The sequence below is a fragment of the Columba livia genome, chromosome 5 (genome assembly GCF_036013475.1).
Source record: "Columba livia isolate bColLiv1 breed racing homer chromosome 5, bColLiv1.pat.W.v2, whole genome shotgun sequence".
In the NCBI taxonomy this organism is placed as follows: Eukaryota; Metazoa; Chordata; class Aves; order Columbiformes; family Columbidae; genus Columba; species Columba livia.
The window spans coordinates 63,404,215-63,420,045 of NC_088606.1; the positions used below are offsets into that span (position 1 = coordinate 63,404,215).

A 15,831-nucleotide genomic window follows, 5' to 3' on the forward strand; every position below is an offset into this window, starting at 1 on the left:
CAATTACTATTGATTGTATTATCCATGACTCATTTTTTACAGCTTATTTGTAATGAAATATTTCACCCTAACAGCGGAGGGCAGACCCTCTGATGATTCTTTACCATTTCTAATGGTAGGACCTGCAGAAAGCAATTTATATGCTTATTTGTGTTAGAATGAGAAAACTGGGGTTTTAAGCTAACAAGGAGCCTATTAGATTCACAAGTATTTCTCCTAGCCTAACTGGACTTCCAATATGGCCTAACTTGTGAAAATCTTGATGCCTGAGCTATGCATGTGATAAACTGGATTTTTAAAGGCATTAAGCTATAGCTTAAGAAGAAAACCCTTTTGTCAGTCTGGATCACAATGTTTGAAAGTGAGCACAAAAAAGGAAGTCAAAGCTGGTAACTCTAGTGATAGTAACTTCAATACTAGAAGGGACTCAACAAACGAAAAACAAGTCTTATTCAGATTTATTTTAAAACAGATGGCCAGCCAAATTTGTGATCATTCAAAGATAAGGTTCATTCCCATTATGCATATGGTGGCCTTTAAGAAAAAAAAAGTGTCATTTTAGAAAACTACCAATTACTGCTGCTTTATATGTGCATGTGCACACAGACATACCCCACACCAGTGCAGCAGCTCCTGGATTAACTAACTCATTAATTAACCTTAGTGTGCCTGTAATTCTGTTATTTTTCTAGAACTTTTTAAAAATCAGAACAAAGTTCTAGAGGAAAAGAAAGTTTTTATTAATGTGAGTTTCTGTGTGTAGCTACTACGTAGCTGTTAGGAACTAACTACTCCCCACTTATTTTTTCCAGCTCCAACTAAAGCCACAAGTTATTACTGGCAGCTGCAGTAAAGCCAGAAATTGAGTAATTGAAGTTAAAGATATGTCATTTAAATCCAGCTGGCACAATCAAAGTAATTACTGAGTATGTATTTCAGAAGAAAAACAAAGCACAGTAAAAACAATGGAATATAAATACACACCACAGTTTAAAGCAAGTATCCACAGACAGGAGACTTTGAGAAGGATAATGATTAGTTCCCTTTCAGAGGATGAATGTCGAATGTCTGAGTGTCATTTGTGTGACTTTCAAATTAATTAAAAAATGGATGACAGCAGAATTATATTTTTACAGCAGCAAGTTCAGACTTCAATGTCCAGGTTCTTGTGTAACACAAATTTACATCTATCTATAAATACAACACAAGTATTTTCTTTTTTCTTTTTTTTTCTTTTCCTTGTATTTACCTCTTATAAGATCCTGACACTCAATTCTAAGAAAGTATGAAATAGATTTTTCTTGTTTTGCTAAATCTGTCTTTTAGGTATTTGTGAATATTATATGAACACAAGAGATTACTCCAGCAAAGTCCTGCGTCACAGCTATACTGTTCTTTTTACCTAAAATACCACACACTGAGGCTTACCCTGACTGTCTCTGGCATCTCACATAAGGATTTCTCCAGTGTCTGGCACCAAAGGTTATGTGCTTAGGCAATAAATACTTCTAATGCCTCTATAAAAGTTGCTCTGAAGTCTTCCCATTTCATACTAGAACAAAAACTTCATGCCTGTGTCAGGCAAAACTCCAAGTATTACTTCAAAACAATCTATTAACAATGTTATGAAGTTGGTCTTTCCTGTAGAATTCAGTACCTGGAACCTCAGCCTTCTGTCACAGCTTCCACAACGGGGTACTGGTTGCTCTGTGGTGGGTGCCTCCAAGGCAAGACATCGTACCCTTTTCTAACCGTATGTAAACATTTCTGAAGAAGACTTGCCAAATTTGAATGTTCTCATCAAAAAACTCATTTGGAAAGTTCCCCCATGTGTTTGGTTATAGGATTTGACTAGCTGCTTGCAGCTGAGTTGAAAAGAATTGATGTGTCTTGTTATCGAATCACAGAATGGTTGGGGTTGGAAGGGACCTTTGGAGATCATCCAGTCCAGCCCATCTGCTAAAGCAGGTTCACCAGAGCAGATCACACAGGAATGTGTCCAGGCGGGTCTGAATGTCTCCAGAGGAGACTCCACAACCTCTCTGGGCAGTCTGTTCCAGGGCTCTGGCACACTTGAAGTCATGTTGTCAAGAATAACTTCACTGTAATTAGTTTTTCACTAACATTATATTGCTTAGCAGGCACACTAGTCTCTGGGAGAAGTTCTTAGATAAAAAGGCATTTTCTGCATAGCCAAATCCCAGGAATCTTTCACTCATCTGATGAGTAAAAAATCTTAAAAGAAGCTGCAGTGTAGCTGGAGGGGTTGACATTCTTCAGTGAGCTGGGAGCTCTGATCTTACTTTTGTCTTTGTCTGTTTGACTGAAGTCACAATAAGTGACAAGGGTCACTTAAACCCAAACTTTATACTCTTCTATAGTGCAAACACTTTCTCAGTGAAGTAGAAGCAATAAAATGATTTTGCTTTGGACTGAACACCAAATTCTACAACCACACTTTACCTAAGGTGTGACATGGTATCCTCTTTCTTTATATTAATAAATCCAACAGCATCACTAACTAAACAAGTCTCATAGATTTATGGCCCCAGCTATAGGCAATGGAAATAAATGAGAACATTTCCACTGGAGTCTCTTATGCCTGTTAATCCCCTTCTCACAAAAAGTCAGTTTGCCTACAGGCACAATTCTGGAGGCGGAGAAAACCATTTGGTCTATTTTATGTACAGTTCCATGATGCTGTCTAATTAAAAATTCACCACATTCACTTAATTCAGCATTCTTTCATGTTCTCAGGAGAGCAGTTTGAAAAGGTTCACTAAGAAGATGATACCCATTAATCAGCCTATTTTGCAAACTCCATCAAAGTGCCAGGGTACTGACTAAAGCACACGGCAGCACTACATCTTTTTCACTTATTTGGTGATGAAAGTTCAAGCAGGAGTATTTTCTTTTACTTTTTTTCCTCCAGGTTCAGGATAAAAGTAGAAAATATTAGTATCAGAGACAAATTCTTAACCACATAAGTACAATCCTCAAGTGCAAGCAAACTGTATTTTGAAAGTTTGCAAAAAGGACATTTTTTAAATGCACTTTTCACTTATTTCTCTTCATGAACCTAACGGAAAATGCTGAATTTCATGTAAGGCAATTCTTACTCTTGACTTCTGGGACTTACGTATTAATACTGCTTCCTTTCATGCTTGTAGCTGAATATCCTCACCAATTACAATTCTGTAAATATAGAGTAACTTCACTAATTTCAGTGATCTAATTTGGGATTGACTCAATTAACAGAGGCAAATTAATGAATCAAGTTAGCAAAGGGCTACCATTTGAATATTTCTGTCTCTTCAAAGAGCATAGTTGTAGTCAGAAGAGGAGAAACATGCAAAGCAAAGTTGAATACAGTTTTAAGCTGATGAGACTCAATCTACCTTTTCCTCAATCACTGAACCCTCCATGAATCTTCTCAGGTTAAAAGTAGGTGATGTGAATGAGAAACAGCTCATTGCTTACTAGGAGAAAGAATTATTGCTGCCATACATAAATATGCAATAATATCAGCATGCTTATGTGTAAGCAATTAGTTAAAAATAGAACAGGATATAAAAAAAAAAAATGAAGCAAATAAGAGTGAAATCTTCTAGTATCTGTGTTTGCCTACCCAATGAAAGCAATCACACTAAGAGAGGGCAGGAACTTCAACTGGAACCTTGCTGCGACACAGGATTTCCTTATTTTCTCATGCAACCTTCATGTCAAATTTTTGGTCTGTGTCATGATTTTGGAACATTTTGATTTTGTTATGCAGAAAGTATCAATTTCACTCACATTTCCAGTAGCTACCTCTTTAGGAGACCTTGAAGAGACTCTTGTCTATTAGATGTTTTGGGTATCAAGAAAAATCAATGCTAAAACATGTAAGAGCTGAGCAGAAATAGCTTCCTGAAAGCAGATCCCTTTCCTTAGCATGAAGATATGTTTTCTAGTTTGATGTTACATTGACTGTGAGCAAAATGATCTTTCACAGTAGTTGTGCAAGGTGCAGCAATATTTGTGTGTACTTCAAATAGATCATACAAGCTCAAGCAATTTCAAAATTAATTAATTTTAGAACTTGCAAATTACCACTTGTGTATGTCTATACAGACTCATTTTGCAGTTGCAAGGATGAGACTGTTCTAAGAATAACTCCTTTTCTACTTACTTTGACTTAAACTATCAAAACGGTACTAATGCAGGTACAAATATGCCCCAATTATAGGTATTTTTCTGCATAACTTTGTGTAGCCCCCAGGTGGGAACCCTTTTTATACATTCATATCTAAAGCAAATATATATGAATAGCTAAAGCAAAAAAAAACCAACATAACTGCAGCCATGACAATACCAAATAACATGGCTGTACAAGATTAATCACAACTGAAAAATAATAACTATTTCAAAGAAATTTCAAATAGATGCTTCAAAGTGAATTTATTATGAAAGATTGTTATGGGAAAAATCACAGTGAATGTATGAAAAAAATACAGTAAATAGAGATTAAAGACAGAAGTTAGTCTTAAAGGTGAGAACATATCAGAAAATTTATGACAGCATATATTTCTTCATTCTCATTTAGTCTCCTCTTTCAAAAAAAACTGGCAGTTCAAGGTTAGTATGGTCTTTCCACACTTTGATACCACAAAAGCTGTATTGCAGAATTGAAGAATCATTATTTTATTATTATTTCAGTTCAGACTTACCTACAAATGGATCACTGTATTCTGTATTAGACAGCTTAAGCAAGTTGTTTTCCAAAGTCTCCATCACTTTAGCTAGAATAAAGGCAATATTCATATCAGTATTCACATGTATTTTATAAGTAAAAAAATGCAATTTTTAAAGCTGTCAGTGACTCAAATGAAAAATTTTCGGCTGAAGTTTTGAAGAGTACTTTCCATTGGTGGAAAAAAAGAACAACACCACTTTAATGAAGACTTTACTCCTCAGTTTAACTCATTAAAATGACTTACTAGTGTAATAATTAGTGCTTATCAACATTAAAGAAGGACTTAATGTCCTTAAGCCAGCCAGGTCAATCTATTGTATAAAGGTTCACACACAGTTGGCAACAGGTGACACACACAGTGACTGGGATCTCCAACTGGACTAGTCTCTCTGTTAAGGCATTTTTATCTGTTAAAACAGAAATCCTAAAGTAAAAGTAGTTCTTTTTTCCAACACAAGCTAAAATTCATAGAGATTTTCTCCCTTTTCTCTCCTTCTCTCTATACCACTCTCCCCTGATTCTGCTATTCAAAAATGAATGAAGATTTTTCTTTCTCTTAGGACAGACTCTAGAAACCTTCATGCTCCTCCCCAGCATACAGCAGCACTTTCTTGTCTTGTCTTCAGTGAGAAGTAATCTTGTAATTCAGAAAAAATAAAATAAAAATTAGTTTAACCCTCGCTTCTAACATTATAGAGATGAACTCAAGAACTCGCACCATGGTTCTTCTAGCTGCTTTGTGCAAAAACATCTCTCCGGAAAACCACCGATATCTAAACAAATCAAAGCTCGTCAGATGCCTCTATCATTCAACGAAAGTTGCTAGAAAATTGTATCTAAGACACCACAAGACTTCAGATTATGTTCCCGTACATCCCTTCCATTCCCAGTGCTGGAACAAGCTCCTGAAAGTGGTAAAATCTCCTACCTCGTTCTGACACAACATCTACCGTGGTTGTAGATGTTCCTGCACTGAGAGGCTGCGGCCGGGGCTGCGGCTGCACACGATTTGGCTGCAGGAACGAGGAATGTTTGCTCAGGCTCTGAGGATGCGTTTGGCTCTGGGCGAGGCATGGCATCGATCTTCTAGAGGGTTTCAATGGGTGGTCTTTCACTGTCTCACTCTTGCTTGTATTCATACCTGAAAAAGCCAAACGAAATATAAGCTCTGCCATACTAGGCAATGACACAGAGACAGCTAATTAAGAAAACCCAATGTGATTCATCCACTTAATGAGCAGCTCTTCAACTAAACAAAAGTGTTTAAAATATTTAAAGTTCAAAGAAGAATACAGAGTTGGGAACAAAATCCAGCAATTCTTCACCTGTCTTTCCATCACCAGCCCATTGTTCAAACTCACTCAATACTAGGTATTTCATAAAAAACCAGGAATATAAAATGAGACTCCCAAGTAAACCTATGAAGTAATTAAAACATTATTGTGAAATGAACAAGGGACTTAAACAAGCACATGTTGTTTTGTTACCATTCTACTACCCACCACTGCTGGATCAAAGGCTAAGGAGAGACAGTCTGCTGTTCATCTTTTTCCCCATGTGAGTCAAGTTTCTTCCTTGAAAAATACCATATTAATCCTTTGCATATAAAACCACAATTATATTGTGTATTCCCACTGTTCTCACATGGGTCTTTGTAATGCAAAAACATAATAAGGCCATCAGCTACCCAGGTCTTCAGTCCCCATTTCCAATTATCAAACATTAATGCATCTAAGCTTGACCATAAACAACTTTACATTTCAATAAGATTGAAATTAATATCAAAAGTCGGATTTTTCTGAGAAAAAAAGATGGTTTTATTCTTCTGTTTAGCTGTTGCAGACCTTCAGACTCTGTTAACTGTTTCTTATTACTACAGTAATGGACCATCAAAATTTCTGTCACTCAGAGAAGGACATTGCGTTCAGCAAGTCTCTCACTGCTCCAAATCTCAATATGTGAGTCCACAAAGAAGGTCCTTTGATTAGCAGGATACTCCCCATTCATAACTATAATAGAATCATAGAATGATTTCAGATGGAGTAGACCCTCAGGATCATTAAATCCAAACATAACTTAATTCTAGCACTAAACCATGTCCCTAAGAACCTCATCTAAACGCCTTCTAAACCCCTCCAGGGATGGTGACTCCACCACTTCCCTGGGCAGCCTGTTCCAATGCCCAACAACCCTTTCCAGGAAGCAATTTTTCCTAATATCCAAACTAAACCTCCCCTGGTGCAACTTGAGGCCTTTTCTTCCTATCACTTGCTGCTTGGGAGAAGAGACCAACACCCTCCATGCTCCAACCTCCTTTCAGGTAGTTGTAGACAGTGATAAGGTCTCTTCTCAGCCTCCTGTTCTCCAGGCTGAACAGCCCCAGTTCCCTCAGCTGCTCCTCATCAGACTTGTGCTCCAGCCCCTCACCAGCCTCATCCCCTCCTCTGCACTCTCTCTAGTACCTCAATGTTCTTATGATGAGGGGCCCAAAACTGAGCACAGAATTCAAGGTGTGGCTTCACCAGTGCCGAGTACAGTGGCACAATCACTTCTCTAGTCCTGCTGGCCCCACTATTCTTGATACAAGCCAGGATGCTGGTGGCCTTTTTGGCACACTGCTGGCTCATGTTCAGCTGCTGTCAATCAACACCCGCAGTTCCTTTTCCACCAGGCAGTTTTCCAGCGGCTCTTCCCCAGCCTGAAGTGCTGCCTGGGGTTGTTGTGACCCAAGTGCAGGACCTGGCACTTGGCCTTGTTGAACCTCATACAATTGGCCTCAGCCCATTGATCCAGCTGGTCCAGACCGCTCTGTATGGCCTTCCTACCCTCCAGGTTTAAAAGGGTGCTTCATTTAAAAACTTCCCTGAGCTCACAAAACACACTTTGCTTAAATGCAAGTGCTGCTTTATCAAGAAATGCAGAACTTCGTTAGTCCACTGAGGACAGTTCTTCCAGCTCTGCAGCACAGCAGAACTATTCTTGATCAGAGAGATGAAATATTAATTTAATGGGAGGTTAAGGTAGATAGAGCTAAGGTTCTGCTGCTTCAGAAGGTTTCATAGCTATTTAAAATAAGTACGAGAAGAAAAAATTCTGCTTCTTAATGATTCTGAGCAGATGATGCTGCGCTCAGAGCAACACTACATTGTATGTCTGCTATGCTACTTGCAATGTTTCTGAGAAGAATTGTTTGTTGCTCTTCCTAAACAGACGAGTGTATTAGACCAAAGTCTACAGTAATTAGACATAGCAAAGGGTAATATAGAATAACAAAAACCAACGTATTTTGCAATTTTTCTGGGTGGTTTTAGTGATCAATTTCTGAAACAGTGATATGCTGTCAGTAATTGTGGACCCTACTGCATAATTATTACTGTTTCCAAAAAAGATGTTTCTTGTATCTGTGTTGGAGTCACTGTGTGTAGCAAGATGAATCACTATATTACCAAAGAAATTTACAATAATGCAAATAGCACACTGTCATTCAATTTAACAACAATTTAAGTGATATATTAAAAAAAATCAAAAACCACAAATTCTTCTATGAGGCACCGCCTCAATTTAAAGGAAAATTATTCCCCTTTTGTGCTCTCTCGCTGCATATTCCTCTGTGTCATTTCAAACATTAATACCATGCTGCTTCTGCTTGGAGAGAGTGAGTCACAGCAAAGTCACCTCAGAGCACATTTGCTGTTACACCAGTAGTATGATCTACCTTCATCGTGCAAATTTAACAAATTAATTCATTCCCTGATGGTGTGATGGAGTCCAAGTCTGTAAGATGTTCATTTTGGTGGCATTTGCTGTTGCATGCCAATGCTTCCCCAGCTCTGGCACACAAACAGCTTGTGGTTAACATCATCAACTGGGTCACTAAATCCACTTATTGAAATTATTTTTATTTCTTCCTCTGTTTTCAATAGGATCAATATGAACAATTTGACACTTGTTTAACATTATGCCAATCTAGAAAGACTATAAATGAAACCAGCTCTCAGGTGCCCCCAGGTTTTGGTCATTAGAAACGTAAATGAAAAATTCTCCTATGCCTCATTCTGTGAAACAAAGGTACAGTCAGTCATTTCTTTACTAATAAGAGAGAAAAAAACTTGCATTGAATTTGCTCTTAATTTTAGATGAGAGAAGTTTGACAGATAGTCCATTGCATCATTAACCCAGTGCTGGAAGCACCCTTGGCAAGGCTAGACCAGTGCTAATTGCAAAAATGCAGCCCAGTATCTAATGTCCATTTAATGCAGCGTAAACCTTAGCATAAAACAAGAGTAGCTACTACATAATTCAAATCAATAACATCAGCTTTATAAAGATATGTTGTATAATAACGTCCACAATCAGTATCAGCAACATGTGAGTCTTACCAACTACTCATCACAATTTTGCTTGATAAAACTACCTTCTTAACTGTAAAAAAGCTTCCGTAAAGCCTTTGGCTTCACATGCTGTACATCACTAATTAAAATGAAATGTAATTTGTAAAACACATTAAACAGACTGAGAACCTGATAAATCTAAAATGTTTCTGTCAATAACATAATCATAATTAGACTCTTTAATCACATAAAATCTGAAGAAAAATCTGCAACAGTTTTCATGACATTTAAGTTTAATGTGAAAACATATTTCTACAGGATCAAGAATAAAACAGCTCAGTTTTGAAGATCATTTAATTTTCAATACACAATGGATGTAACAGGTACTTACTGCTAAAGAATAAGTTTACTGTGATTGGCAGCTGCAATCTACAAAAGAAACTTAATGTAGGATAATTACTCATTAAATTATGAGAAATCATAACCAAAAGATAGTTAATAATGAAGAAATAAATCATTTCAGTAACAGCAGAAGCTTTTTTATCTAGTTGTAATACCTCAAGAAATAAAACAGCTATTTAGTTTTACAAATTAGACCCGTATTTGAGTAGGTCAGGAATGTACCCAAACTTTCCTTTTCCTATAAAAGGTAGAATCAGACTGGGTAACCTCTGACTTCATTTTATATTCCTACAGAAAGCAAACAAACAAAACCCCAAACAACGACAAAAAACCCACACAAACAAACAAAATAAAAGAACCACACACAAAACCACACACACCACAGAATCAAGTATTCTTATTATAAAAACACACACACCCCTAAAAAGCCTCATCAAAACTGGAGAAAATTAACCAATCCTTTTATTGAAAGGAAAAAAAGACACACTAAACATGGGAGAAAACAACCTTCAACGATGAACTCTATTTCTCTTCAAAATTACATTGTGACAGCTTATGAATCCCAATTTTCTAATGGTATTTTTTCAGATCACCTGAGCTGCCTTTTCCATTCTGAAGTGAACAGGTCAACATAAAATCACAGAATCATTTAAGTTGGAAAAGAACTTTAAGATCATCTAGTCCAACTGCAGATCAGATTCCAACATTACCCCTATTAAATATTTTATGTTTAGCCACTTGGGTGAGCCTAACTCCTACACTGGCCAATAAATAGATTCTGAATGACAGCAAGTCATTGTGATGGTATTTTTCAATTTAATCTCACTACATGAGTAGCATTGATTTATGAAGGCTTTAATGAAATAATATGAGGTTTAATGATACCATCAATCATGCCTATGAAGACTGCTCCCACTAAAAACCATGTTTTAATTTCAACCTTCTGCAATTTTATGTATTGTGAGAAGGGGAACATAAACGATTTGGTAAATTGCAAATACCTATACCTGTGCTAGCTTTTTTTTTTTCCCTCAAGTTAGACATGTGAGAAATAGCCTTCAGCCCAAAAGAATAGCTAATGAAAAGGAAAGGAATTGGTGGGGTTATCTGAAAGTTCTCCAAGAAAACACACACTATAGGACTTAAAGAAATATATGGCTTGTCCAGTTAGTGATTATTTAATAAACACTGAAACCTGGCATAACAGTTTTCAGAGCCAGTGAACTTTTCCCATAGACCTTGTAAGCAGCATTGACAATACGTGCAAGGTTCAGTTTCTAATTTTTTAAATTTATGATACTTTATCCACGAGATTAAGAAATACAAAGCTATTTCTTTACTTATTTTGATAGCCATAGGTCTTGATATCAGATCTCCTTAAAAAAAAAAAAAAAATATATATATATATATATTTCTGATGAGCTGTTTAGAAATAACTACTTTAGTATAGCACTGTAAGGAAGGCTTAATGGAGCTCTATCAATATTTCAGCTCTTTTTCTTGACTTGACAATAGAGCAGCACTCAACTTCCCAGTAGAACTGTTACAACAGCAAATGCAAAGGCTTAAAAGTCCCATTAGCCCTTTTGGCTTTGGCCCTTCCAAGGATAGTGACTTTTGTTTTTATAAATAGCTGTCTCTTGCAAAAGCAAAAATCCCTTTCCAAGACACTGTTTCCCAGGAAAAGACTCCAGTTTCTGTACTGAAATGCTTATTGTTGGCCAGCACTCAATTTAGTAAAATATTTAGTCCTCACAACCTCTGCACACTCAGTGCAGCGATGATTTTAAAGATACTTCCAGGTCACTACTAAAAATACTAGAAATAATCCCTAGAGGACTCCACTGGAGAAGAAAACTCGTGAATGACTGGTTTGCTATTTTTAAGTTTCATGTTCTTGTTTGGGTTGGCATTCGATATCCCCATTAACATGGAAATCTCAACTCCCTAGCAACATCATCTTCACCCAGGCATTCCCTCTCTGTGCCAGAGGATGCAAAACAACAGTGCAACAAAACCAAAGGATTTAAAGACCATTGACAACATTCCTCTAATTTATGTTTGCAAACAGGATTCTGCAACTTTGATTGGAAATTCTTTTCAAGCAGTCAAGGCCTTGTTTTTCACATACCAAATGCAGAGTAAACAACAAACCAACCAACCAAACTCCTAAGCACAGACATCCCGCAGCGCTTTCATGGAGAATGAGAAATTGAATTTCTTCCATTAAATACCTCTTGCACTCAGGCCAGCAAAGAAAAGACCTATTTCCTTGTGGAAACAGCAGGAAATTCAACTGCTGGAATTAAAGAATGGTTTGCAAACTACACATGCCTTTCCTCCTAAAGGCAGGAGGTTGGCCTTGCTCCCGTATGTTGCCTATCAGGATAATTCCTGTAATGACCAGCTGTAAAATTAAAATGTGATCTATTCCTTTAAATAGCTCTACCTTGATAAAGATTACATCATTAACTCACAGGATGAGATAACTAAAACGTACAAAAAGGGAGTATAAACATGTTTTTGTTTGTGATAGGAAATGTGACAAAGTTGTCCCAAATTGCAAGATTTATAGAAGCAGCCAGTAAGATGCCAGTACTTAAGGGTCACTGTACTAAACATGACTGGAAATCTATTTTGGGTGGTTTGTAGGAAATAACAACGTTTATCTCATGAATTTCTAAGCAATCCTGTTATACCTTATGCTCATAGAATTAGGAAAAAGATTAAAGCCATTACAGACAACCATGTGTTGGCCCCAATAGCTCTCACTTTAAGTCTTTTAAGCCCCTGTATGGTATGGATTGCTATCTATATACACAAAAACTCTCAGTATTTCACTTAAGTACAACTATGTTACCTACTTTCAACATGATTCAGCTAACTTTTGAAAATAGCAGTTTTTTCACATCTTCATCTTTTGTTATTTCACCCTATTTTCTTGATTATCTAATACAGGTCCCAAATCTATTCTTTCTTTATATCTGATTGAGACTTTTCTCATCTTCTTCACAAGGAAATTACTTTTAATAAAGCAGATTTTAGTTTATGGATTTTGAAGAGTGTCAAAATGGAAAGGAAAAACTGTTTGTTTGTTTTATCTAAAAAAATGGTCCTCAAATACAAAAAAGTTGAGTTTAGTACTGCCTCAGTAAGGCAGGACTCACCAAATTTAACACATTACAGAATACTGTTCGTTTTGTATAAAACTTTGAGACTCTCTCACTGTCACTATTACAAACAAGATAATACACATTCCTGACATTACTCATGTTAGTGAGATGTACTTAAAGCACTTTTAAGTGTCTGATTTGCAGATAACAGCCAATGCATTTGATCTTTCCTGGCAAAGGTGAGAGAAACACAGTTTTAAAGCAAGGAAAGGTTCGGACAAGCAGGGTGGATTTTTTGCCATTAGAGGCACAGGTAAGAAAAGTAAACAGCTTAAAACAGTGATCTCATTGTGAAGCTTTATGCAATACCTTTTATAAAGTTTATCTCCATGAATATCTGGTCTTACCTAATTTAAACTTTAATTTTAACAGAGTTAAATTGGTCCCTGACTTGTCAATAATTCTTGTATACAAATAAAGCAAAATATTTTTGTGTTTAATTGAACATGGGAATTAAAAGGCTTCAGAAGGCTGCTGACTAGTCTGGAAGATCTCCAAAGTTGTTATAAATATATCTGCCAGAAAACATTAGAAAACCAACAAAATATTCTATTTTCTCCCTCAAATTCAATAACATAGTAAATCTCTGGAAGGCTGTATGTCCTCATCAGAGTAGCCTATTCCCTGGGCCTCATTCCTGATACTCTTCCAAAAATGCTTTCTCACAGCAGCCTCAGGAGACCAGCACTGGTACAACTGAGTTGATTTAGCAACAACATAATGAGGCTACAGAAAAGGAAGGAAGTGCATTCTTGCCTTTTAATAAAGCAAGGTAGGGCTTAAATGCACCAAGCATAAAATGAATAGGTATCAAGGGTTTTGAGGAAGGTTATAATATTTATTTGTTAGACAAACAAAAGAGCAAAAAAATGGAGCAAACAGCCCAAGAAGGTATAAAACTCAAGATACTGGTGCTTTCTCTCACTTGTACATCCAAGTGGTTCCATTCCCATTTTACCTTAGGATATGAAAGGTCTGACAGCAACCAGCTCCTTTATGAGAAAATGTGAATTGTGATATGTCTTTATTCAAGTTCTTTAGTCTGTCACAGTGGTCAGATTAGGAGTCAACAAGTTAGAAGTAGGGTCTTATGACCTAATTCAGATTATAAATGATCCAAAAATAAAGGTGTTCGGATAAGACAAAAGGCGTAGTATATTACCAAGCTATGTTATTTTCTGTACTTAACTAAGAAGTCAATAGGAATACAATTACAAAGTTCTGGATTTGCTCAGCTTTTTGAATATATCTTTGTAGAGCAATGTATAAAATCTGAATGAGATCTGCCTTTGACAAGTAGAATAATGCATTGTGCAGGACAAATCACAGTTAGGAAGAGTGGCTCAGTCAGTAGAGTAGTAATAATACAATATTTCTCAGACTTCTGTGCAATTCTATCTGGAATTTAGTTCTGTAAGAAACTTGCACGACAAAGATATTGCCCTGCAGGTTACTCCAATTTGTATTTATAATTCCAGAAAGTAATCTGAAATTAGGAATGGTTTGTTAACTACATATACACAGGTGTACAATGCAGCTTTAGCAGGTGCCCTGAAGAGTGCTTAGGCATTTACCAACTTATAAAAAAAAAAGAAAAAAAAAAAGCTTATTTTTATCATTGTATTTTCTGTGATAAGCAATACTTGCCCTTTATATCTTCAGTCAGATATAGAAAAACTTCCTCCCACCCCCAGATTTCATTTACAGAGACAAACCTAGATGCAGTTTACAGCAAATGCGAAGCTCTCAGTCCTGTGATTCCAACTGAAAGGAAACCTGCACGTCGGCTGGTTATAATCAATTGAAAAACTGATGCCTGCAAAACTGCAGTTGAAACTTGCAGTTAAGGCAGAAGGTACTCAGGACAATGGCTTGACTGGGCCTTACAGTATTCCATGCGAAAAATGGTGCAATAAAACTGGTTAAAAAACGGAACTCATGCCAAAAGAGGTTTGATTTGGGATAATATTCTGCTATGGATTATACCTGACTGTACTGAAGAATAACCATAAGAGTAGTATTCTCAGAGAAAAATTCAAGTATTTTTTAAGGAGGATTAATACATACTTGGCAGGTGGACTGGTGCAAGAGAAGAGATGGTGGAAAAATACAAATACATTAAACTTTGAAAAAAAAAGAGAGAAAAAGAAAAGCTCTGTGAACATTCTCCCATTTTTCAAAAATATTGAGATCAGAGCAGACAGTAATTGACAATTTTGCATGGCCAGACAATACAGCAGAAGCTAAAAGCATTGCACGTTGCTAAAGACAGACTCTTGTGCACTGTGCAGAATGGATGGTCCTTCTGCAGAAAGCCGAGTTGTGTAACAGGCACTTATAAAGCTGAGCATGGTTGTGTTGCTTCTGGCCAGGCAGGTTACGGGATACACAAGACACAAAACATAACGCACTGCAGTGTAAAATGAAGGATCTATTTAAATGGAAGTATAAACACAACCTCAATGGTTGAAGCTAGAAAAATGTATATAAGCATTTACTGAAGGAAATATGAAATTTGTAAAGATATTACTATAACATAATAGCTGTAATTAATGTCAAAAATGCATTCTCACTTTTGTAGATGTAGGTCTCATTAGAGGCATGAAGTGATCCAAAATAAACATACAAGCTAAAAAGCAGTCTTTAAAGTAGGCAAACTAAGATGCAATAGAAAAAAGCATCTAATAACATTAATATGCTGTTTAGATTGAGGTAGTTTAAAATAAAAAAAGTTAGCAACAGTAAGACAAACAGTACTGAGGAAATAATTTGGAGATGTTTATCTGCCTTTCTTTATTCTTCAAGAAAGTTGGAAGTGGAAATATTCAAAAAAAACACCCCAGTTATGTCCAAAATGCCAAAACAAAACAAATCACCCCCCCAAAACACAGGAAAGGACAAATTCACATGACTGATAAAAATCTTCAAGCCAGTATGGTAAAGTCTTGCTGAAAAAGTATAACAAAGAGTATAAATATAAGGTAAAACAGAATATAAATAACCGATTCCAAAGTTCTTAGAGTTGATAGAACCTGTACTGTACAATTGTGTAATTAGTCACTTTTTTCCTGTCAAATCTTCAAACCCTCATCCTTTTAATTCTGTCTTCATCCTTTTTTTAAAAAAAAAAAAAAAAATCCAATTCCAATTCCAGGAATAATTCTAACATTAACCTATAGCTACTACCTTA

At 36.4% G+C, this 15,831-nt stretch overlaps 1 protein-coding gene across 3 annotated transcripts in view; it reads right to left on the reverse strand.

Moving 5' to 3' along the window:
* Positions 1-15,831, reverse strand: part of ANO3 (anoctamin 3) — a 183,149-nt gene that overhangs the window by 78,093 nt on the left and 89,225 nt on the right. For all 3 annotated transcript variants that reach the window (XM_005499334.3, XM_065065474.1, XM_065065473.1), the window contains exons 2-3: positions 5,664-5,876; positions 4,710-4,781 (exon numbers count right to left, since the gene is read on the reverse strand). In XM_005499334.3, the coding sequence (XP_005499391.3) occupies positions 4,710-4,781; positions 5,664-5,876 (285 nt within the window). The remainder of the gene's footprint in view (positions 1-4,709; positions 4,782-5,663; positions 5,877-15,831) is intronic.